The 22,199-nt window shown below is 47.2% G+C and overlaps 1 protein-coding gene across 1 annotated transcript in view; it reads right to left on the bottom strand.

The window, feature by feature from the left end:
- Positions 1 to 672: 672 nt before the first annotated feature.
- The window catches only part of LOC111145323 (fibronectin type III and ankyrin repeat domains 1), a 99,359-nt gene continuing 77,832 nt past the window's right edge, over positions 673 to 22,199 (bottom strand). The window contains exons 3-11 of the mRNA XM_022500160.1: positions 18,338 to 18,462; positions 12,195 to 12,276; positions 11,154 to 11,228; positions 10,271 to 10,336; positions 5,561 to 5,726; positions 1,867 to 2,010; positions 1,248 to 1,325; positions 1,011 to 1,055; positions 673 to 916 (exon numbers count right to left, since the gene is read on the bottom strand). Coding sequence (XP_022355868.1) covers positions 863 to 916; positions 1,011 to 1,055; positions 1,248 to 1,325; positions 1,867 to 2,010; positions 5,561 to 5,726; positions 10,271 to 10,336; positions 11,154 to 11,228; positions 12,195 to 12,276; positions 18,338 to 18,462 — 835 coding nt within the window. The 3' untranslated portion in view covers positions 673 to 862. The remainder of the gene's footprint in view (positions 917 to 1,010; positions 1,056 to 1,247; positions 1,326 to 1,866; positions 2,011 to 5,560; positions 5,727 to 10,270; positions 10,337 to 11,153; positions 11,229 to 12,194; positions 12,277 to 18,337; positions 18,463 to 22,199) is intronic.

Below are 22,199 nucleotides of genomic sequence, written 5' to 3'. Positions count from 1 at the left end.
GTGTCTGCCGAGTTCAAGCTCCCGCACACGTGTGTCTAAGCTCCCAACCGGCAGCCCTCGCTGTGGTTAATGCCGGCTTGCCTTCCGACCGCGTGCCCACTGTCAAAACCCCTTCTGCTCTGCAGGCTAACTTAATACACTTCTCTTTGGCACAGTCGTCAGCGTGCCAGCAGGCTGGGTCTTCCTTTGTCATAAGGACATGCAAACACATTCTCAGACAGGTCTGTTCTAGAAAGACTGACCCTCCACCAGACTCCTCTAACAGAGCGGAATCAGAGTCTTGAAATACTTTTGTTTGTTTTGTTTTTTACTTTGATGTGAGGCCAACAGCTGAGGAGAAACCTTTTCACGAGGCCTCCTGGGCTTCCAGGAGCATCCCTCCAGAAGGGAACACCGGCCTGACCACACGGCCTGGAAGGCCTGAAGTCGAGAGCCGAGGTTGTAATTGAGAACACATGAGGGGAAGAATTCCCACAAGGTCCTGGACGGGCTCGGAGGACAGCTCGGGGGGGGGGGGGTGCAGGAGCGGGAAGCGGGGGACCCGTGTCTGTGCAGCTCCAATACATAAATATTTGGCTTCGTGTCTAACACAAAAGGCACGAGGGCAAGAAAACATCCCCGCGCGGCAGAGCCCAAGGACGACACCGCAGTGCACGTGCTTAGGTTAAAAAAAAAAAAAAAAATGTATTTCAAAGTGGGAACAGTTGTACGTTACAAAAGTCACCGAATCTTCAACTAAATAAATAAGCAAATGTATGGCCCCCAAAGATGCGGAATTTAGTCTCTAGCTCAACGGCTGCGTTTTGACTGTGTTTCGCTTGGGCTTTCGAAATCAGTAGCGCCGCCCCGGTCAGCAGACAGACTACTTCTTGGTCATTTGGGTTCTTTTCCTTTCTTCTAATAAGGAGACCACGTTCTGGATAAACAAAAACAGGTGAACGTCATCCCAGGTTTGCGGTTCTTTAAAGTACCACAAAGTTAGCCTTGAGAATCAGAAAGAACATCCCAACCTGTCTGTCAAAAACTCTGGCCATTTCTAGGACACCTTTGCCGAACTGAAAGGGAAAACAAAAATTATATATATATAAAAATATACAATTACATACAATTACATACAATTATATGCAATACAATATTCTCTCTCTCTCTCTCTCTCTCTCTCTCTCTCTATATATATATATATATATATTTTTTTTTTTTTCTTTCTTCTCCGGGGAAAGGCTTTAGATAAAGATTGAGTTCCTTACCTCATTTTTCACACTTGCATCTGCCCCTTTGTTGAGAAGTAACTGAACTAACTCCTCGTGATTATTTAACACGGCCACCTAAAAAACCAATGACAGTGGGGTGTGAGCGAGTCTGCGCTTCCCACAGAGGAGGATACTGGCAGCCAGGGTGGACCCCATGCGTGGCAGGCCTGGGGGAATCAGCCAGAGGCTTTCCCAAGAAGGCAGAGCCATCCAGGGCCGCTGTGACTTCACACGACAGACGTGTGCTCTCGCTCTGCTGCGACGCTGAGTGCAAGGAAACCGGAGCCAAGTCGCCTTCCCCCGCGCTGCAAGGACAGGAGAAATGCTAGCCCAGACCAGCAAGAGAAAGCAGCGTGTTCTTTGTTGGAACAGATCGGTTTAGGCTGCTACAATGGCCCAGGAGACTGGGGCCAGTAATCCTTAAAGAAATAGTTGTAAAAAGAACAAAAATATTGCAGTGACATTATCATGCCTTTATTAACAGGCTAGTGGGGAATATAGAGACAGCGAAAACCCAGGGCTCATACAGAGCTGAATTCACAAGAATCACCTAATTCTAGAAGCAGCTCTGACCTTAATCCCGCAAAGCCAGGCTGTGTTCTGAAGAGAGGCATACCATGAGCGGGGTCTTTCCATCTTTATCTCTCATGTTCACATCCGCTCCAGCTTCAATCAGTACAGACGCGACGCTCTGGTTTCCCGAGACTGCAGAAACTCTCATGAGGGGGGTCCATCCTGAGCCTGTGTCCACAGCATCTACCTTTATGCCAGAGGAAGAGCTGCTCTTAGTCCAGTGTCTTTTTCCTTAAAAATATCCATCAGAAACTTATAAAGGAACGTTTCCTTGCCCAAATGCCCCTGAGCTGGATAGCCCATTAAGGGATGAGACTTGGGAAGGCTCGAGGGAACAGAGCTAACTCACGTTCACGTGCGGTGAGAAGCTGTGTTAGGACTTTACGGGGGCTGAGAGGCCCAGGACATCCTGCCGGCAACTTCATCACCTACATTTTGTTCAAAGGGTTGAAAGATGGGAGCTCCTGGGGGGCTCAGTGGGTTAAGCGGCTCAGGTCATGATCTTGGAGGTCCTGCGAGTAAGCCCCGCCTCCAGCTCCCTGCTCAGCCCCTCTCCCCACCACTGTTGTGGGTGCACTTTCTCTCAAATAAATAAAGTCTATTTTAAAATATCTTATTTTCTCGACTAAATTTCATCACCTTTTTTTTTTAAGTTTATTTTGTTTCCTTATTAGTGTCTCTGTAAGCAGCTTTAACTCCTTTCTAGAACAAGACAGTAACATATACACACACCCTTACACTTAGCAACACAGATTAACTTTAAGCAGGAGAACTACAGGTGGAATCAACACTAAGCATCCAGATTTACGACATAAATTCCAATCTGAGAGTTGGCCAACCTAGTACCTTCTCCAAACTCAATCTGACTAGTAATAAGATGGCCACTTCCCAGTAATCCAGGGATTGGGAGCTCTCAAGGTCACGTAAAAGCCATATTCTAGAATAAGAATATGTGAGCGTTGCCCCCCGCCCCACCCCGTTCCAGGGAAGACCTCACCGATCCCTGAAGAATGATACCGAAGGCGATAGGTGTGTGTGTGTGCGTGCGCGCGCGCGCACACACACACACACACACACACACACACACGCCCCTAATTCTGTTATAGGAGTATTACTTGAACATGTCAGTAAAACACCAGAATTCAGGAACAAACTAAGGACTGCCACAAAGTCCCTGGGACAAGTCAAGTTATTTGTACGGAGGAGATTATCCCCTGAACATCATCAGGATTTGCAGCTCTTTCTCATGCAAATAACAAATAAGCTCGGAGCAGCAGACTCCACTGTGTTTAAATAATAAAATCATCGCCTTGTTTTATGGGGTGCTTTATGCGGTCTTCCGTGAACTTTCACCCCCATTTTCTCTTTTGGGTCTGAAGGTTAAATGGGGTAGGTGCTTTGATTGTTGGTCTACCGGTGATGAAACCAAATCTCCGAGAAGTCAAATGCCTTTCCTAAGGTCACATGGCTCGTTAAACATAGAGACGGTTCCCCACGCCATTCAGTCACTGTCAGTAGGAAATCGTGATACTCTCGAATGGTGGCCACAGTGCCCTGCTTGGCTCCCAGACCCCTCCTACCACCACCCAAACACGGGGCGGCCCCTTCTGCCGAGAACACGGAGGCACTCCTGTTGACATCCACGGTATGCCACCAACCGACCTCACAGAAACTAGTGGTAACTAAGTGGTAACTAAGATAAAATTTATCCACAAACAGAATGCAAGCTGGTGCAGCTACTCTAGAAAACAGCATGGAGGTTCCTCAGAAAGTTGGAAATAGAGCTACCCTATGACCCAGCAATCGCACTACTGGGTATTTACCCCAAAGATACAAATGTAGTGATCCGAAGGGGCACGTGCACCCGAATGTTTATAGCAGCAATGACCACCAGAGCCAAACTATGGAAAGAACCTAGATGTTCATCAACGGATGAATGAATGAAGAAGATGTGGTATATATATATATACAATGGAATAGAATGCAGCCATCAAAAAAATGAAATCTTGCCATTTGCAATGATGTGGATGGAACTAGAGGGTATTATGCTGAGCGAAATAAGTCAATCAGAGAAAGACAATTATCATATGATCTCCCTGATATGAGGAATTTGAGAGGCAAGGGTGGGGGGCCGTGGGGGAAAGGAGGGAAAAATGAAATGAGATGGGACTGGGGAGGGAGACAAACGATAAGAGATTCTTAATCTCAGGAAACAAGCTGAGGGTTGCTGGAAGGGAGTGAAATAGGAGGGATGGGGTGGCTGGGTGATGGACATTGGGGAGGGTGTGTGCTATGGGGAGTGCTGTGAATTGTGTAAGACTGGTGATTCACTCACCTGTACCCCTGAAACAAATAATACATGATATCTTAATTTAAAAAAAAAAAAAAAAAAGAATTTACCTACAAATAAACATGCTCATATCTGAGGCCCAGAAAGTTTGTTTCCAAAATTACAGAATTTAAATACTCATGGCAGAGACCTGCCCTTCTTTCAGCAAAGGTCAAACTTCATTTTTAACTACAGACTTCTACTGAGACCAAAGCATGAGCAGAGTTCATCATAAAGCAAACAAGACAACCACGGCTCTTATCACCACCCAGGGCAGGTGCCGCCCCGCCCCACCACTGAGGCCCACATACTAATCCTTCCCACTTCTCGAGCATGTTTCTAAAAGAGAAAAAAAATGTGATAAAAGGGAATTATCTTAGCTACTGAGGTTTTTCCTTCAAAGGGCCCTTCCTTCAGCCCTCTGCAGACAGCAGCGGCAACCAGGGGGCCCCACAATCGCACAAGGCAAGGCTTTCCTTCAGTCACACCGCAGAGACAGGCCAGAACAAAGCTGCTGACACCTTCCAGGAGACGCGACTCCTCTCAATTCGAGTTTATTTTCCAGGTCGTCAGTTTAATTTCTCCATACTCTGCACCATCTGGCAATCTCAATTAGGAGAGCATTTTGTTTACCATTCCTTATTTCCATGCCTTGAAATTTTTATTTAACTTCTTTCAAGCCTTGAACTTAAGTTCTCCAAAGTTATCAGCCGCTACCATAATTGAGCTAATTCTGTTGACTCATCTTCAAACAGCTACAGGAGCCCAACAACACTGGTTCTATTCACTACGTCCAACCTGCACTGTCTGATAACACAAGACCAGAAGGGTTTCCCACACGCCTGCTTCAAGGTCAAGGCACAAGGAGCTGAAATGCTCTGTTGGTGATAGGGTCAGTTTGCTCTTGGGAAGGGTTTTGTAGTGGTTAATCTTTAAAGCAAACCACGAATAAAAATAGTCTCATTCTAAGAGCAGTAAGAAGCCCTATGGCTGTAAGAGTTCTCCACGTCTCCCGTCTCCAGGACCTGAGCTAGCAACTGGTACATGGCCGGTGCTCGGTAAAGCTTTGTGGACAGATTGAACGAAGAGATAATGAACGAATGGACACCGGCATAAATAAGCAGAAGCATCATCGGGTCCAGCTCTGGATTCAGCAGTTTCTTTTTGTCCTAATAAGACAAACCTCCATGACAATGTGAAGCCTCAGCTATCATATCAGCTCTATAAAGACCCTTTTTCCCGGGCTTCAGGAACCTTCTTACTGGTAAGTAAGTCAGAGAGCTTTCTGCAGCATTTCTAAGTTCAGCTAATCAAAGGCATCCACATAAGGCTCTGCTTCTCCTAAACCCCATGGATCAGCACCGCAAGGTCTTAATGACACGTGTGGTTGAGAAGGGAGATCCCGTACCTCACAGCCGTCTTTTATCATCCAGTCGATGACATTGCAGTGGCCTCCGTCCGCAGCCCAGTGCAGAGCTGTGCAGCCCCCGAGGTCTCTGGTCTCCCAGGACGCGCCGTGTCTTCGGAGATATTTCACAACATCTAGGTGCCCCGCGTAGCACGCGAGCATCAGACTGCAACACATGGAGGGGGCAGCAACAGCTCTAAGTACAGTCACCACACTCCGGTCCCTGTTTTACCCTGCCTGGTTTAAACCAAGCAATCCTAATGGGAGTGGAAAAGCCATGAAAATTCTTCATATGAAATGTCGTGTCCATCCACAGATGCACAGATTAACAGAATGCAGCATCCCATACAATGGAATATTCTTTGGCCAGAAAAAGGAGAAAGAATCACTGATATTATGCCACAACATAAATGAACCTAAAAACATCACGCTAAGCAAAGGAAGCTGGACACAAAAGGCTACACGTTGTAGGATTGTTTACGTGAAATGCCCAGAGCAGGCAAATCCGAGGGGACGAACTGACAGGGTAGCTGTTTCCAGGGGCTGGGAGAGAGGAAACTGGGAGTGCCTGCCGGTGGGCACAGGGCTTCTTTCTGGCTGATGACAATCTTCCGGAATTCGACCGCAGTGACAGTGGCACATCATCGTTAATATGTTCTTTAAGGGCCAAATTTTAAAGGAGTGTGTGAATTACATCTCAATTTAAAAAAGGAATCACTGTAAATTGAGTAAAATATTGGATTTAAAAATATCCATGAGTCTGTGAAGATATTCAAAAAAGGCAGAGGGGAGAAAAATACTCATTTGACATTATTATAGATGGGTATTAAGCCAATTCCATACTCTAAATATTTGTATTTAAATAAAAACATTTACTCTGCCTTTATAGAAGAAAATATAGTCCACCGCCGAGTGATGAGGGAAAGACCTTTTCTCCGAAGCCTGCCAGCCAGTCAATATGGACGACATTGTGGAATTAGAAAATCACACTTTGGCAATTCCAGTTAAATAACGGATCTGGGTAAGGCCCATCAGTGGGTGCTAAAATCGTTGGGTAAAAGTTAACAGAGAACAGGATATTCACACCATGATTACCCCATAGGTTATTTGCTAATTTCAGCAGGAAACTGTATCTTTACAAAGGAGAGATTAGCGGCCACACCCCACACTGAAATACTGAAGGAAATATTGAGGAATCGGATGCCTATTAACCTTGAAATGGGCAAGTAAGGAGAAAAAGGCGAATTATAGAAAGAGAAGCGAAAAAAAGGGCAAAATGTTGACAACGGCCAAACCTAAGCCGCGAGTACATAGAAATTTACCGTACTCTTCTTTCGACTTTTCTAAATGTTTGAACTTCTCAAAACAGAGTTGGGGGCGGGTAGCGGTGGGGAGCAGTGCTGAAGGAAGTCTTCCCAACAGGGAAATTCTACAAAGTCTCTGAGTGATCAACAGGACGTCCAGCTCTGAGGCCCAGCCCTGAGCGCGCCTGGAGTGGAAGCAGAGGCCCGCATCTCTGGACCCGCATCTCTGGAGCCGCATCTCTGGATCCTTACGAGGCCTGCAGGTCTCGGAGGCTCCCAGAAAAGAGCAAACGCGGCCCTTCGCCGGCCAGGCTTTGTGGTGCTTTCTTCCCATGCAGACTGCCAAATGCTTAGGGCAAACGTGAGGCTCCCATTAGGTGCATTGCTTTCCAGAGCCCTTATGTCCATTTACAATTGTATCGACTGCACCAGTAAGGGTCCCTTTTACTCACTATACCAACGCTACTATCCTCTTTTAATTCACAATAGGACAGTAAGTCTTTATTACTGGCACTTTTGCATATTAACTTTTTAATTTATTCTGCTATGAATTGTCTTCATGTAAACTGCTCATTTCTACTGTGTATCTTGTGGGGAGGGTACACGCACCCACCCCCACATTAAATACGCCAGTCATTTGTCTATAATATATTTGCCAATCTCTCCCCAGGCTACCCTTTACTTCATAATTAATTTTTAAAAACGTGTTATGTACTTTTAATCTTCTCCTTAGTGATTTATTTCAGTGATTCTGCCTTTCTTGTTAGAAGACCAGACAGACACATGCTGTGGTTTCTCTGGTTCTGTCTTTTCTATTTAATTCTTAATTCATCCGGAATTTATTTTGATGCATGCCATACAAGCCCAGAACTTAACTTTTTTTTCCTTCCGATACTCATTAGTTTGTGTTGCTCCCATCGTCACATACTAAGTTCTGACGTATATGGAGAACTATTTCTAGTTCATTCCATAGATTTTTTTTTTCAATTATTTGTACTGGTCTCATACTACATTAATTACTAAAACTTTATAAGGCATTTTAATGACTGTCAAAAGTCTTTCCACATTTCTCTTCAACAAAGTTAATAGATGGTGTCATCCCTTGGTTCTTCCAGGTAAATCACAAAATCATTTTGACAGCCTCCCAAGAATAATTCCATTTGAGGCTATGCTGGTCTATATATTCATTTAGGAAAAACTGAAAATTTTGCAGTCTTCGATCTTGCCATTCAGGCATATGATATAGGTATGGCATATGGTATACCATATATGGTATATGCCATTCTTTTAAACCTTCTAATCTCATTTTTATAGGATTTTTAATACAAATTTCTCACTTCCATTAGATATTTATTCTATTTTATTTCCCTCAATATACTTATTAACTGATTACTGCTGTTATTTAAGAAAAAAAATTTTTGCTAAATAGTAGCTGGCCACTTTACTAAATTTCCTTATTAAGTCCGAGTATTGGAAAGCTGACTCACTTGGACACTACAAGAAAGGAGCCAGGTCTCATACATTTCATCTCTCACCAGGCTGACCAGCACTCTGAAATACCAGTCATGGGGCGCCTGGGTGGCTCAGTGGGTAAAGCCTCTGCCTTCGGCTCAGGTCGTGATCTCAGGCTCTCTGCTCGGCAGGGAGCCTGCTTCCTCCTCTCTCTCTCTGCCTGCCTCTCTGCCTACTTGTGATCTCTGTCTGTCGAATTAAAAAAAAAAAAAAAATCTTTCAAAATACCAGTCATGAAGTGACAAAACAAGAAAACATGCCAGGCACTGTTTTTACTCACTTTTCTTGTAGTGACTTGTTAAACACTCACAATTCTGTAAGGACTTCTATCATCCTTATCGCGTAGATAAAGCACACAGAGGTTAAGTGACTGCCCAAGGTCATACGACCTGACCACAGGGTCTGGATTTGACATCGAGCTATATGGCTCTCACCTACTCCTACAGGTTTCATTACTAACTTTTCAAAGCCATCTGTCAACACTAGGAATGACGGCTGGTGGTCTGAGATGATAACTAAGCTTTTATGATGCAATCAAAGGACTCCCTCCATCACCACGGGCTGGTGCTCCTATCCCCAGAGGCTGTCCCCAGGACTGAAAGCATCCTGCACTTTAAAAGAGTAAAGATATTTTAACTAGTGAAAGGTGTGCAGTTATACCAAATTTCTGTTTTGCCTCTGCACATACATAGGTTTTCACCTTTGGTCTACTGCATTGAGAAATGTCCTACTCTAGACATCCTTACATCCTGCATGACCCCCCTGAGTTAGGATGGAAGGGACATAACTATCTGCACACATAAGAACATTCGAAGAGCTTTCTTTCTCGATCAGACTTCAGCAGCAAGGTTATGCTTGGTGATGGTTCAACTACCCCTCTGCTAAGTAAGTTATCTCTAGTCTTTACCTACACTCCTCCCAAGCACATGGGCACAACAGTCCTGCCACGAGTCTGTTTCATAATCCCTTCCTAAGTTTTCTAACTGCTTGCACAGATATTGGTTGTACTTGCACGGATATTGGTTGTTTCAGATTTTCTGTGTCTTGGGCTGGTTTTGGGGATTTACATTTTCCCAGAAAATGTACCATCGAAAAGATAATTTCAGTGAAATTATCACATGTACTGGTGTAGACACAGTGTACCACTTTCTATGTTTAGGTTTCTACTATCACCACTATTAGGCACTGTTAGGTACCCTTCCAAAATTCTATTTTTTTCTTCCTAAACTTCCAAAAGATTTTCTCCATAACCGTGGCCATGTATTATTTCTAAATTGATTTTTTTTCCTTAGATTTATAAGAAATTAGTCCATTTTATTGTATAGGGCTTTTTACTAGAATACTGATCATTTCTAAGTCTTTGTAGAGCATTCTTTCATCTGTCTGAATAGAGTTTCCAAGTGTCATGCTCTTTCTGTCGGTTTCTCCCATGCGGCGCTCCACGCCTCCCCCATGGGAAGTTCTTGGGCCGTAGCTTTCACCATGACTGCTTTGTGCTTCTTTGGGAACCCCTAAGAAGCTTGGTTAAGAGAGTAAGGCAAAGTGTAAGGAGATCCCTGGAGGGGGCCCCAAGTGTCACAGGCACAGCCAAATGCCCAGCACGGCCCTGGCGATGGCTACCATCACGGCTACCGGTCACTGAGCACTTAGCATGTGCCAGGCGCTGAGCGAGGGCAAGGGGCGGCTGTACAAGGTATAGCCCACTTCATTCCGGCGTGTGAAGGAATACGAGAACGAACGAGTAAGCCAGGCTTTGTTCATCGACCTCTTTCCTTTGGGATACAGCCCTGTCAAAGGAAGCTGCTGCGAATATTTGGGTTAAATCAAAAAGCGTCTGGGCACAAACCTGGTAACCGAAGTAGGGGGACGTTTCGGGGCATATCCCACCACCCACCTGTCCTTGCCACTTCCGTTCTTCAGATTCACGTCTGTGCCATTAGAAACGAGGATTTTCACAAGCCTGCAGGAGACAAATCAGAAGGTCACTGGAGACGCAGCTTTGATGGGTAGGAACCCACGGTAATGCGGGCGCACACAGCAGTACATTTCAGACACATCTCCACACTTCCTTTTCTACCTTCAGAGGCCGGCTGGCTTCAAAGGACATTATTAAACCAGAAAACTACCTCTTCAACACCAAAAAAAAAAGGTTGGCGGGAGGGCTTCTTCCTCACATGAATTATTCATTGAAAACAAATTATATCACATGAAACACATTGTATTGTCAAGCTAATTTGCTGTCACTTTAGTGGCCATTTTAAATATATTTTCAGATGGCAGCATTTAATAAAATATAGGTCTTTTTTCCAAAATGGTACTTTAGTAAATATAAATACGGTCGTAAAATAAGCCACTAGTGTGTATGCCTCTGTGTGGCATAGAGATAATAGAGTGTATCGGGGAAAATTATCTTAGCAACCTCTCGGGGAAGTTTGTTTTCCAGAATTAATATCCTTCCCTCTTTCTTTTTTTAAAGACACTCCTATTCCAATAACCAGTTTTCTGGGACATATAAAATATACTGTAAAATAGAATTTAGTAGCTACCTCTCTTCCTCACCATAGGATTCTGCACGTTTACATTCTCTCCTGTGCGGTATAGAACTTCAGGCTGCAAACAGCCGAGTTTGGGGGCAGCCCACACGTGGTAGAGTTTTGGGAAGCAAGAAGAAGGGGACTCCTGCCCACACCTTTTTCCCTCCCATCCATGTTCTGACCAGAGCCTTTGGGAGAAGGGAAAGGTTCAGCCACTCAGAGATATGAGAGGAGGAAGCCTACCTGGTATAACCTTTCTGGGCAGCGACCATCAGAGCAGTAAAGCCAAACTTATTGGGAACATCAACCTTAACATTTCTTGGGGGAAAAACACAGAGAAAAGAGATTAAGATGCTCTGCGTGGCTCTCCGCAGTCACAGCAGAGGTCTCTTGCAGGACACAGGTGACTAAAACAATTTATTCTCCCCAAAAATTCCCATTTCTTCTGGGCCATTAAGTTTCTGTTGTCTTAAACCACCCTGCCTAATATTTTTCAAGGATTCGAATTCACAGGAAGGGAAATTGCTCTAGTTTCGCTTAAAACCAGCTCTCCGTTCAACTCAAAACCACCATGTAAGCAGTGGAAACACTGGGACGGGCACCACCGCCTTCTAGAACAGAGGGGTGCCGGCACTCCCACACTCCGCTCCACCAAGAGTCTGGGCTGGGGGAGGCCTGCAATTCTCCCTGGAGGCTACTGGAGGAACAAAGCAGAGCTCTTCAATACCAGCTCAGAAGCCTTGGTTTTTTGTGGGGTCCTTCTCTCCTCCAACTTAAGGGCCCTGTTTGCAAAATGACTGGTCTTCTAAGGTCCTCAAAACTACTGATTCAAAAAGAATCTACGTAACATTGTTCACCTTTCATTATCAAATATCCCATGGCTGCAAATGTATTTGCTACTTTTCTTCTAGTGTTTTACCAACTTCTTGAATCAGAAACAGCAGATTTAATGATTCCCTAGGTAGATGTGGGCACTTAGGGGTGAAATTTGCCTAAATGCTATGGCATATAAGCAAGAGTCAGGAATTATTTCTGGGAAGAAAAGCAGATACCCAGACTTCTCATTTTCATTTTCAATTTTCATTAGATATTTACAAAATCTAGCATTTACATGGGGCTCAGAGGTCATCTTTATTGACTCTGTTGAACTCCCACCAGTCACTGGAGATCTATTTTGGAGCAATTTCAAAGGTATGGAAAATGGAGGGGAAATAAAGTTAAGTGCAATTCTATGTATTTGCTGGGCATTAAAAACTTTTTAATTTTAAGGCAGAGTTCTCTCACCCTCCTTGAAGTATTCGAACCAGCAAATCTTCATCATTCACATTGACCGCTCGGTGAAAGTGCTCACTGCTTATGGGTTCTCCTGAAGAAAGATGGAAACAGTCGCCAAAGTTGAATGAGAGAATATTCGTTCCGGATACGTGCCTCCCGCAGCCTTGAGCGGGTGTTCACGTTCCCCTCCAAGAAGGCACTTGGCTATTCCAAGAAGTGTGGCTTACATTTCCTATTCCACTTCTTTTACTGAGAAAGGCCTTGTTTCCATATATTAAGAACATTCAGATTGTCCTAAGGACTTGGGACATTCTCAAGTTATAAAAGCACTGCTTTGTGCAGGGTATTTTGATAGGTGAAAATAATCCTTCCAGATTTCCTAAGACTTACTAAATGTCTCTTACAAGCAAGGAAAAGCCCCATGATCGTCGCAACATGCTGGTTTTGTTTGCCAAAGTGTCTCTAAACTACTTGAACAAACGACAAAAAATAAATTGCTGTAACATTTGACATCCAAAATTTCAGTGCTTCCCAGGGATATAACATTCACGTTGGCCTGGTCTCCCCGGAGTTGCTGGGGGGCCGGGGCACAGAAGGGGCTCGTTCACAGAGGGGGAGCACCGTGAGAAAGCGCGATGACGGGGGAGAGCCTGCCAGGCAGAGAGGAGCCAGGAGGCGAAGCCTGCAAACGACTCCAGGAACAAGGGGAAGTGGGGCAGAAGGGAGGGCATCCCGTTGCGTGGGGGGAACGTTAGGTCCTCGAGGAAGACAGAAGTGCAGAAAGGTGCAGAGTGTGACAATAAACAGCCAAGTGAGAGAAGCCCGTCTTCCAGGGCTTGCTTCACACTCTGCGTTTCTCGTTGCTTGAATGGTTTGGCGTAAATGGAACACACGCGAAGCACTTAGCAGAGCACCTGGCATGTCCTGAATATCCAACACGTGTCCTCTGTGGAGGCCGTGGGAAGGGCAGCGGCCACTGTCCTTGTCCCCACCGTTGTCACACCCCGCCCCTCACACCTGAGCCGACCTCGCTGACCCAGATGGGTACTGAGTTTACAATCCCCAGTTCCAGTCAGCTCCAAGGTCTCTTCCATTCACTCAAACGTTTATTAAGTCACTCGCATGCCCAGTCTTGACCCTGAGGGTCCAGAGAGAAAAAGACCAGTGTGTTCCTCTCCTTTGCCATTTACACAGTAGCACCGGCTTCGAACCTGTCATCATCTAAAACCCTGAAAGAAAACGCCCATCTCCCAACTGTCCTCCCGCATTTGCCCCAAGTCTGACTCCTGGGGTTCACCCACCCCTTCATCACCCTCCACCAGGCTGGCCTCCAGAGATCCCCTGGCTGGCCCCACCAGGTGGGGAGAAAACTTCCCTCTTTCTGCACCTGCAGTAGAAAAACTCTCTGGGTTGAGCCCACGGAGCTCACTGGAACTGGGGATTGTAAACTCAGTACCCATCCCGGTCAGCAAATTCCACTAGGGAGAACTCCTGGGCCCCGGAGCCCCTTTTCTACTCGTTTCCTTGGAAGATTTTAACTGGGCACATTATGAACTGGGAAACCGGGGCAGGTGGGGCAGAAGAGTGTATTGATCACTAGCAGAATGACCTCTAGCTGATACTCTTGTATCTGGGGGCTACAGAAGGGAACGGCCCCCCACCACCAAGAGGACATTTGGTAAAACCTGGAGATCTTTTTGGTTGTCGCACCTTAAGGGTTGGTGCTACTGGCGTCTAGTGGGTAGAGGCCTGGGATACTGATGATCTCACCTGCACACAATGAGAATTATCCAGCCCCCAAACATCAACGCACCAAGGCTGAGAAGCCCTGGGCTAGAACAGTATGGACTTAAAATGATCTGTTGGGTGACGCATCCCTGCTTTAGTGGACAAACTAAACCCATGGAAAGTTTCCCTTCCTTCTCACTTCTGGAAAGGAGGGGAAGAGTGGGATGGTGGTGGTACATACCCCCAGCCAGCTGCCTCTTGTGACTCACAAACTTCAACTGCCACCAAAATTACAAAAACAACTAATTTGCATAGAATCATCTAGAAGAACATAGGAAGCTCATCCTATTTCTACTAAATTTTAAAATAGGACATCCTAACTCAAAACTTATTCATTAAGCTCTATCTAGGACTCTACACAGTCCTTTTTTTTTTTTTTTTTAAATTCTTCTTCAGACCACAAAAGAGAGCCAGGAAGGCAGAGTGAGTTGTCTGAGACCAAGTAGGTAGGCGTGGGCAACGTCAGAGCTCACGAGGCCTTCGCACGGCCCCTGCCATGCTGAGGTAGCAGACCAACTCATCACGTGCTTCCAACCTTATTAAACTCTGAAAATAAGCAGACTTCTTCAATAAGTAAACACGCTCCCCCGGAACAAAGTGGTAAATGAAAGGGTATGCCAAAGCCTAAAAAGTTTCAGAAAAGCGCAAACTCCTTAAGATTCTAAACAAAGTTCTAAAAGCACGTGCAGCATCCCCACGTGATTCTGCTCTGACCCACCTCCAGTCTACAGCGTCGGTCTTACCCGGCCGCTCCAGCTCTCGGCTGCGGGGGGCGGGGGGCGCTTCCTGGTCCCTCCTACCCAGGAGGCCCTGCAGCGTGCAAATAGTAGAAAATCAAAGAAGTTCCTTTCGCGCTTAGAGGCGTGAGGACGGTGCGCAGCGAAGACCAGGGTATTTTGATGGACATCACTGAAATGAATGTATTGCCCCATTTCAGCTTCTGCAAGAGGTGATCAGAGCCCTCATAACTTCCTCAGAACAAAAGGAGCCCTCACGGAAGGGAAGGAGCACAGCGCCATGGCTAACCGTTCCTTGTTTGCGGAGTTTCCGCACAAGGAAGCGGTACTTCTCGTTCGGGGCACAGATGCTCTTTCTCAGCACTGACTCATTAACCCCACTCAGGCCACTGCCGGGAAGGCAAAGAGTCCTGAGGATTAGCACCAGACCAGACGCAGAACAACCCAGGCTTGCAAAAGTCTCCATTTATATGAATCGGACGAGGAATAATTGAAAGGGTCCTGTTTGCAGAACAGAGCAGAGCAGTTCTTTCTCCCACTACAGGCAAGAGTCACAAAGAGAGGAAATTCCAGGGTGAGCCAAATGTTCCACTCCTCCTACCCCTGAATCCTCAAAGACATGGGGGGCCTGGCCCAAGGGATCGCCATCCGTAAGTACAACCGAATACAAAGAAGGGAGGCTGTGCCTCTGTGGGTTTGTTTGGCTGATGTTAATGCTGAATCAATACCGCCCGCGGGGAGGACGTCTGCAAGTGCCCCCCACCGCCCCCCTGTCCTAGCGCCGCACTGGACGGAACTCATCAGGCAGGGCCAGGAGAAGGGACACCCAGGAGGAGGGAAAAGCCATCACCCTGTTCTGTAAGAGGGTCATTTAGTGGCAGATGTGCCCGCAGATATTCTACTATGGCAGTAACACCTTTCTGGGTGGAATTCAGGTCTCTGTTAGAAGCAGTGAATAAATGATGAGCTCATTGGAGGAGAGATTTGCCAATTAACAAGCAGCAGCTGCTTTTCTCTTTTTAAGGGCCCAACTGATTAAAATTGCATGCCTCATTTAAGCAAGAGTCTTGTGTACTTTACCTGGAATTTAAAAAATAATTTAAAAAAAAGCTGAGCATCCTTTATTCAAACAAAGTACACGCTCTCGGGATTCATTAAAAACACTTTCAAACAATGCAAGTGATCAACCCACAGAAGCATTTACTTGTTTTGGAAAATATGCACATTTTTAATTCTTTGTTTAGCATGATCTATCTCCTTAAGGGAGTCTGCTTTGGGTATTATAAATAGAATAATAGTGTCAGGGAGCAGCAGCCAGCAGGAGAGAGCCCCCCACCTGGGAGAGCCCCCCCCCAAGTCTGAGAGCCCTGCCCACTGCAGCCCAGCACTGTGACCAGACCGCAAAAGGAGCAGGAAGCCTGGTATGCAGATCAACATCAGGAACCACGTCTCCATCACACCCTGGTCCTTGCAGGAGGTCTGGTCTAGTGACCCACGGAAGCCACAGGCTGCAGGGACAAATGCTCTGGACCCTAGACCACCTCTCCATAGCTGCCTCTGGGAAGCCAGCTCAGCAGGAAGTCAGCACCGTCCCGGCCAGCTGATGGAAACCTATGATGGTTTCTGCCTTCCCGAAGAGCTCTGAATGGTAGGCGAGCGCCACATCAGCTCTGGCCAGAGGGTCCTGCAGCCTCTGTCCTGGCGTGGATGTGGCAGGAACAAAGATGTCAGTGGCGAGCAGAGGCTCACCGTGGCTGGCTCTGCATCCTGTTTGCCTTCCCCATGCAGGTCAAGGTGATGCTCCCCAGCCTGTAGGACACACGTGCATCTCCCCACAGACGGGAGTACAAGCTGAGAAGATCAGTGTTTCCCTCCTCATCCTAATTCTGCCTCTGGACGTTTCCATTCCCCATCCGTCCACCCATGCACTGTGATCTTCTACACCAGACATGACTGACCCATCACATCCTCCACTTTGGAAGCACACAAGTCGGTGGGAGACAAAGAAGATGAAGGATACATAAAATAAGATGGGCTGGGTGCTATCAGAACGGGTGAGACCCAGCCAGGTACTGGCAGAGGCACAAGGGACCACCCCCAAGCAGAGCTCTGCCTGGACAGTGGCAGGCAGAGGAGGGGAAGGGGCACCGGGAAGAGGGGGCTCCGAGGTGGGACACTCCAGAGAAAAGAGGCAAAAGCGGAGGAGTGCAGGAGGGGCCTGTGGCTGGCTGGGGCCGGTGGGACAGGAGGGAGCACAGTGGCCCAGCGTCCCCTAGAGAGTCTATTCAAACCCTGGGTTCCCCTTTGCTGACTCTTCTCCTGCACCTGCTCCTCCTTTCTCCATGCCCGCCCTCAACACAGAGGAGACCAACTCACACTCCACCGCTCTGCCTTTTCCCCCTAAAAGCTCCAGAGCTCCTGGTCTCCCAGAGGAAGGAAATGCTTTCACCGCCACCACAGGAAGGACAAGCCCTCCTGCCTGACCCGCATCACTGTAACTGACCATTGCACTCGGAAAGTCTCCTCTGAAATTATGCGTCTTTGCAGAGAGCGGAGCACCTTGGGACAGGGACACCCCTCCCAGCTGTCACTGAATTCTCAGTTTGCCAAACTAAGACCCAACTCCCCAGTGCTCTGTCTGCAAACTAAGAGATGATAACTCAAAGCCTTAATCATCTTTAATCCACATAAAAATCCAAATGAGAAAAACCTTGAGAGGCTTTTAACGCTAAGAAACAAACCGAGGGCTGCTGGAGGGCAGGGGGAGGAGGGATGGGGTAACCAGGTGATGGGCGTCAAGGAGACACGTAAGGTGATGGCCACTGGGTGTTCCACACAACTGGTCAGTTATTGAACATGAAATCTGAAACCAATGATGTACTGTAAGTTGGATAATTGAATTTAAATAAAAAAAATTCTCCAAATAAACGCATAAAGGACACAATTGAAAGCCACAGAAGGAAAAGTGTATGTTTTGTTCACGTATGTATATGTGTGTGTTACACCCGCACACGCCGTACGCAACAGGGACTAAAACTTTAAAATGACTTTTACTCACAGGAGGAAGACTTCGTTGTGCAACTGAGAAGAGACGTTTGTGCTCTCAGCAAGCGAACCACAAAGAGCGTTTCTGACCATTTTAATCTTTACCACATTCTAGATACACACACATCTTTAAAACACCAAAATACCGATCACAGAAAATATCTGCACCCTCAGGTGGGACTGGGAGAAGGACACGCAAGGTCAGAGGCAGCGTGGCCAGCCCCTTGCTGTGTGTGTGTGGGTGGGGGCTGTGTTTGTGTGTGTGTGTGTGTGTACTGGAAGCGTTTCAGGGCACCTGAGTGGCTCGCTCCATTAAGCGCCTGCCTTCAGTTCAAGTCATGCTCTTAGAGTCCTGGGATTGAGCCCCACATCAGGCTCTGTGCTCAGCAGGGAGTCTGCTTCTCCCTCTCCTGCGTGCTCATGCGTGCTCTCTCTCTCTCAAATAAATAAATAAAATTTTTTAAAAATAGAAGGGTTTCTGCTTCCAGAAAGGCTCAGCAAAAGGCAGGGTACTTGTACCTCCATATGGTTCTTTGTCTTCATTGATCTCTGGATAAAGGAGTGTGGTATTTGTATACTCACTGGTTGTAGATACGGAGACCACTGGGCTGTACTCATATTCTCCAGAGGGACTGGTGACCTTCAGTCGGAATTTGTACAGTGTTCGTGGTTCCAGACCTTCCACAACATGCTTTGTTGCGTATCCCCTAGAAGGGAGGAGACACGCACGATCAGGAAACCCGGTGATCAAATCAGCACGCTCTAAAAGTCGCTAAGAGCAGGAGGAAGCAATGTGTGAATGCTGCGTACTTCCTGTATGATCCCACCTCGGCTGCTGTCAGTCTCCCACCCTAGATGGAGGGCACCCTGAGTGCAAAGGACAAGTCACACATCCATCCTTTCCCACCCTGCCCCAGTTGCAGAGTCATGAGAAAACACAGGACTTTTTTTTTTTTGCTTTAAGCACAACTAAGTTTGGGGGTGGTTTGTTATGCAGCAAGAGATAACAGATACTAACTGATACATCACATCATCCACAAAGAAGAAACCAGCACAAAGACAATGAAGAAATGATACCAGTGGCATTAAGAAAAACATCGGAGTTAAGAAACCAAGAAAACAAATGGTTAAAAGTCAATATAAATATATTTACCACAAAAACAAAGCTCTGAAACCAAAATAAGTACTCAGTAAAACCACATGGTTTTAAAAATCATTATCATCACCAGCGAAAATAGATCCACCTAGCCCAAAGTGAGTTCTAGAGTAGGTAGATTTCCTTGTTACGTGAGTGTGCGTCCGTATCTATTGTTACGGGACTTGTAGAGACCGAGCCCTGGATTTGTGGCTTCTGAAAAGATTTTGAGGAGCAAAACTTGAGTATCATATCCAAGCTTCAATGGAATTCAGTGTCAGGTGTCAAAGACCTAGCGTCCTTTCAGACCACCATGAAACCAGAGTGCTCCAGTGAAGTCCAGTGTTGCTAAGTATCCTCTGGTCGTGCTGAAGCACCTTCACCCCCTGGAAAGAGGAATCACACGACTGTTCAGAAGACAGAAGTCAGGGGCGCCTGCGTGGCTCAGTGGGTTAAGCCTCTGCCTTCAGCTTGGGTCATGATTCCGGTGTCCTGGGATCGAGCCCCGCATCGGGCTCTCTGCTCAGCAGGGAGCCTGCCACCCCCTCTCTCTCTGCCTGCCTCTCTGCCTACTTGTGACCTCTCTCTGTCAAATAAATAAATAAAATCTTTAAAAAAAAAAAAAAAAAAGGAAAGAAAAGAAAATGCAAGTTCCCATGGCCCAGGCATGGTACCTAAATGAATGAGACAATCTTGGGACTTTTCCACAGTAGATCAGAGCCTATGAAAGTCTAACACACTCCTGTATTTTTGTTATTAGTCCCTAAGCAAATATTTGATGTGGCAGCTGAACAAACATGGAACCCAAGAAACTCAATACTGGAACGCCTAAAGACCCAGTTGCCAGACTTGCCCTCTCTCTCTATGCTTCCTCCGCCCCCAGTTCCAATCCAGCCTCCTGCTGGGGACTGTCCCCTAGGCCAGTCTTGCCCAGCTGCTGCTCCCTGACATCTCTACTTGGCCACCACCTGATGCCCCTGCTGAGTCTCTCCTCCTCTCTCCACCCCCCATCTTCCCATCTTTGTTATTGGAAATGCTCAGGCCCAGTCCCCTCACACCACCTGTGGAAGATGAGAATATTGTTCCCAAATATTTGGGGACAATTTGGGGACAGAACAAGGGTCCCATTCCCCCTGCCCTGTCAAACTCAGACATGACTGTAGGACTTGCTTTGAGCAAGGAAGCAGAAGCAGGAGTAAAATGTATCATTCTGGGTGGAAGCTTCTAGAAACAGTGTGGCCTGCCCTTTGCCCCCAGCCACAGTGACTGGCGACCTCCAGGCAGAGGCTGCTCCCTCAGCCCGGGCGGACGTGGAATGGAGCCACGGCTGACACACCGGGAGTTGTCGTGTGGGAAACTGTCGTCCTAAAGCACAGAGATTCTGAAGCTGAGGTTTAATGCAGCCTGACTCGCTGTCCAGGAGGGGCAGGTCTAGATCTAACCCTTGATGCTCCTCTTTCTCTCCCATCTCGTATCTGAGCCACCAGCAAAGTCTTCAAGTCTGTCTTTCAAACCATCCTAAACTCAGCTACAGCTTGCGCAGTGACCTCACTCACTGTAAAAGCAACGGCTGCCTTGCGCCTCCCTGGGCCTGTTCTCACCTCAGCAGCTAGAATGATCATCAGAGAGCAAGAGTGTCAACCAGGCCCTGCCCCTCCACAGCTTAGAAGTCACCCCTGGCTTTCCCGCCACCACTCTGTCCCGGCCACGGACCCCAGCAACAGCCTCGCTGACCTCATACCCTGCTGCTCTTCTCCTCACCCACTCGACTCCTCAGGGTTCCTGGAACATACCTGGCCCAGTCCCATCTCAAGGGGGCTTCACTTGCTATTTCTTCTACCTGGAATGTTCTTCTTTCAGATGCTCTCCAGACTCCAGATCGGCCTCAGCTGCTTCTTTAGCCAGATGTGACCTTCTAAGGAAACCTTTACCTCTGCTCCAAACCCCCAACTTTTCCTATGTTTTCTCCTTGGTCTTCTCACCATCTATTTTTACTTACTCTGCATTTTCACTTATATCTCTTATTTGCTTTTCTCATCATGAGGGAGGAATTTTTGTCGGTTTGTTCAGTGCACAACCCCTGCATCCAGCAGTGTCTGCAACATAGTAGATACCCATTAATACATGCAGACCGAATGAATGAAATACTGGATAATCGTGATCGAATGAATGAAATGCACAGTTGTCATAGGAATTTAGAGGGGCAGACAATAGGTTAGTAACAAGTTTCTCGGTCGAGGTAGAATCCTACCCTGTGGAAGAAAAGGTGGGATGAGGGGACACTGGTCTGACAGGGAAAACAGCTGAACATACACGCAGGAAAAATCAGGGCCTGTTCAAAGGACAGTAAACAGATCTTGGTGGAGGATTCATGCTCAGAAATAAGAGAGACAACAAGGCAGGCAGGTTGTAGGCAACCTGTGAAGGGCATCATGGATGGAGTCTGACCTTCGTGCTTCCAGAAATGGAGACTCCCTGAAGAGAACTTGACAAAAGGATGATTAGCAAGACAGAATGGACGGCTGGAAGGCAAGAGAAGACGGTCGAGGCCCATTTATTCAGCAAACGCGCTCCGGAGCTCATCAGGGAAGGAGTCCGAAGATGGAGTCTGCATCCTCGTGGGGCATAAATGCCTCGACCTCGGGAGGGAGCAGATGAGGCGTTTGCAAAGGGAGAACTCACAAAACCAGGTAAGGGTCTGTGAGGACATCCCCGATTCAGGATCGGCCGGCGGTGAACAGGGACAGAAACAGACAAGTGAAAGGAAGTTCTTAAATCCTAATTCCAAGGTCAGATGCTCTAAACCACTTTTTCAAAGGAAGACGTTGCTCGTCTCGAGGAAACCTGGAGAGGGCCGAGGGCCGGGGAAGGAGCGCCGGAGCGGAGATTAACACAGTCTCATTCTGCCACCTAGTGGCGGGCTTCGCAGTCCCTTCTCGGAGGGCAGGCAAGCCTGGGGCTGGCAGTTGGCAGGTCTTGCTACCAGCTCGGTGATGCCAGACCCTCCTCCGGGCGGAGCCCCCAGCAGGGCAGCACTCATGCCTCTGCAGAACGTGCAACACCCCTGACAGACGCCCCAGGCCAGAGGCCAGTGCGTGGCTGCGCTCCGGTGAGGGGGTGGGGTGGGGAGGTGGTCCCCCAACCCCCTCCTCCAGGGACTGCGGCCGAGAAGGGAAGAGGAAGGAGCCTAGAGCGCGGCCCCACCTGCAGCCCGAGAGCAGGGTGGGCGCCAGGGGACCCGGGAAAGAAAGGATGTTTCTTCCCTTCCGCATACTCATACTTCCAATACCGGAATTCCTGCTTTCAGAC

This window comes from Enhydra lutris, unplaced genomic scaffold (genome assembly GCF_002288905.1).
Source record: "Enhydra lutris kenyoni isolate GAN:26980312 unplaced genomic scaffold, ASM228890v2 scaffoldscaffold12, whole genome shotgun sequence".
NCBI classification, from domain to species: Eukaryota; Metazoa; Chordata; class Mammalia; order Carnivora; family Mustelidae; genus Enhydra; species Enhydra lutris.
The sequence above is the reverse complement of the archived record's forward strand: the minus strand, read 5'-3'. Positions and strand labels throughout refer to the sequence as shown.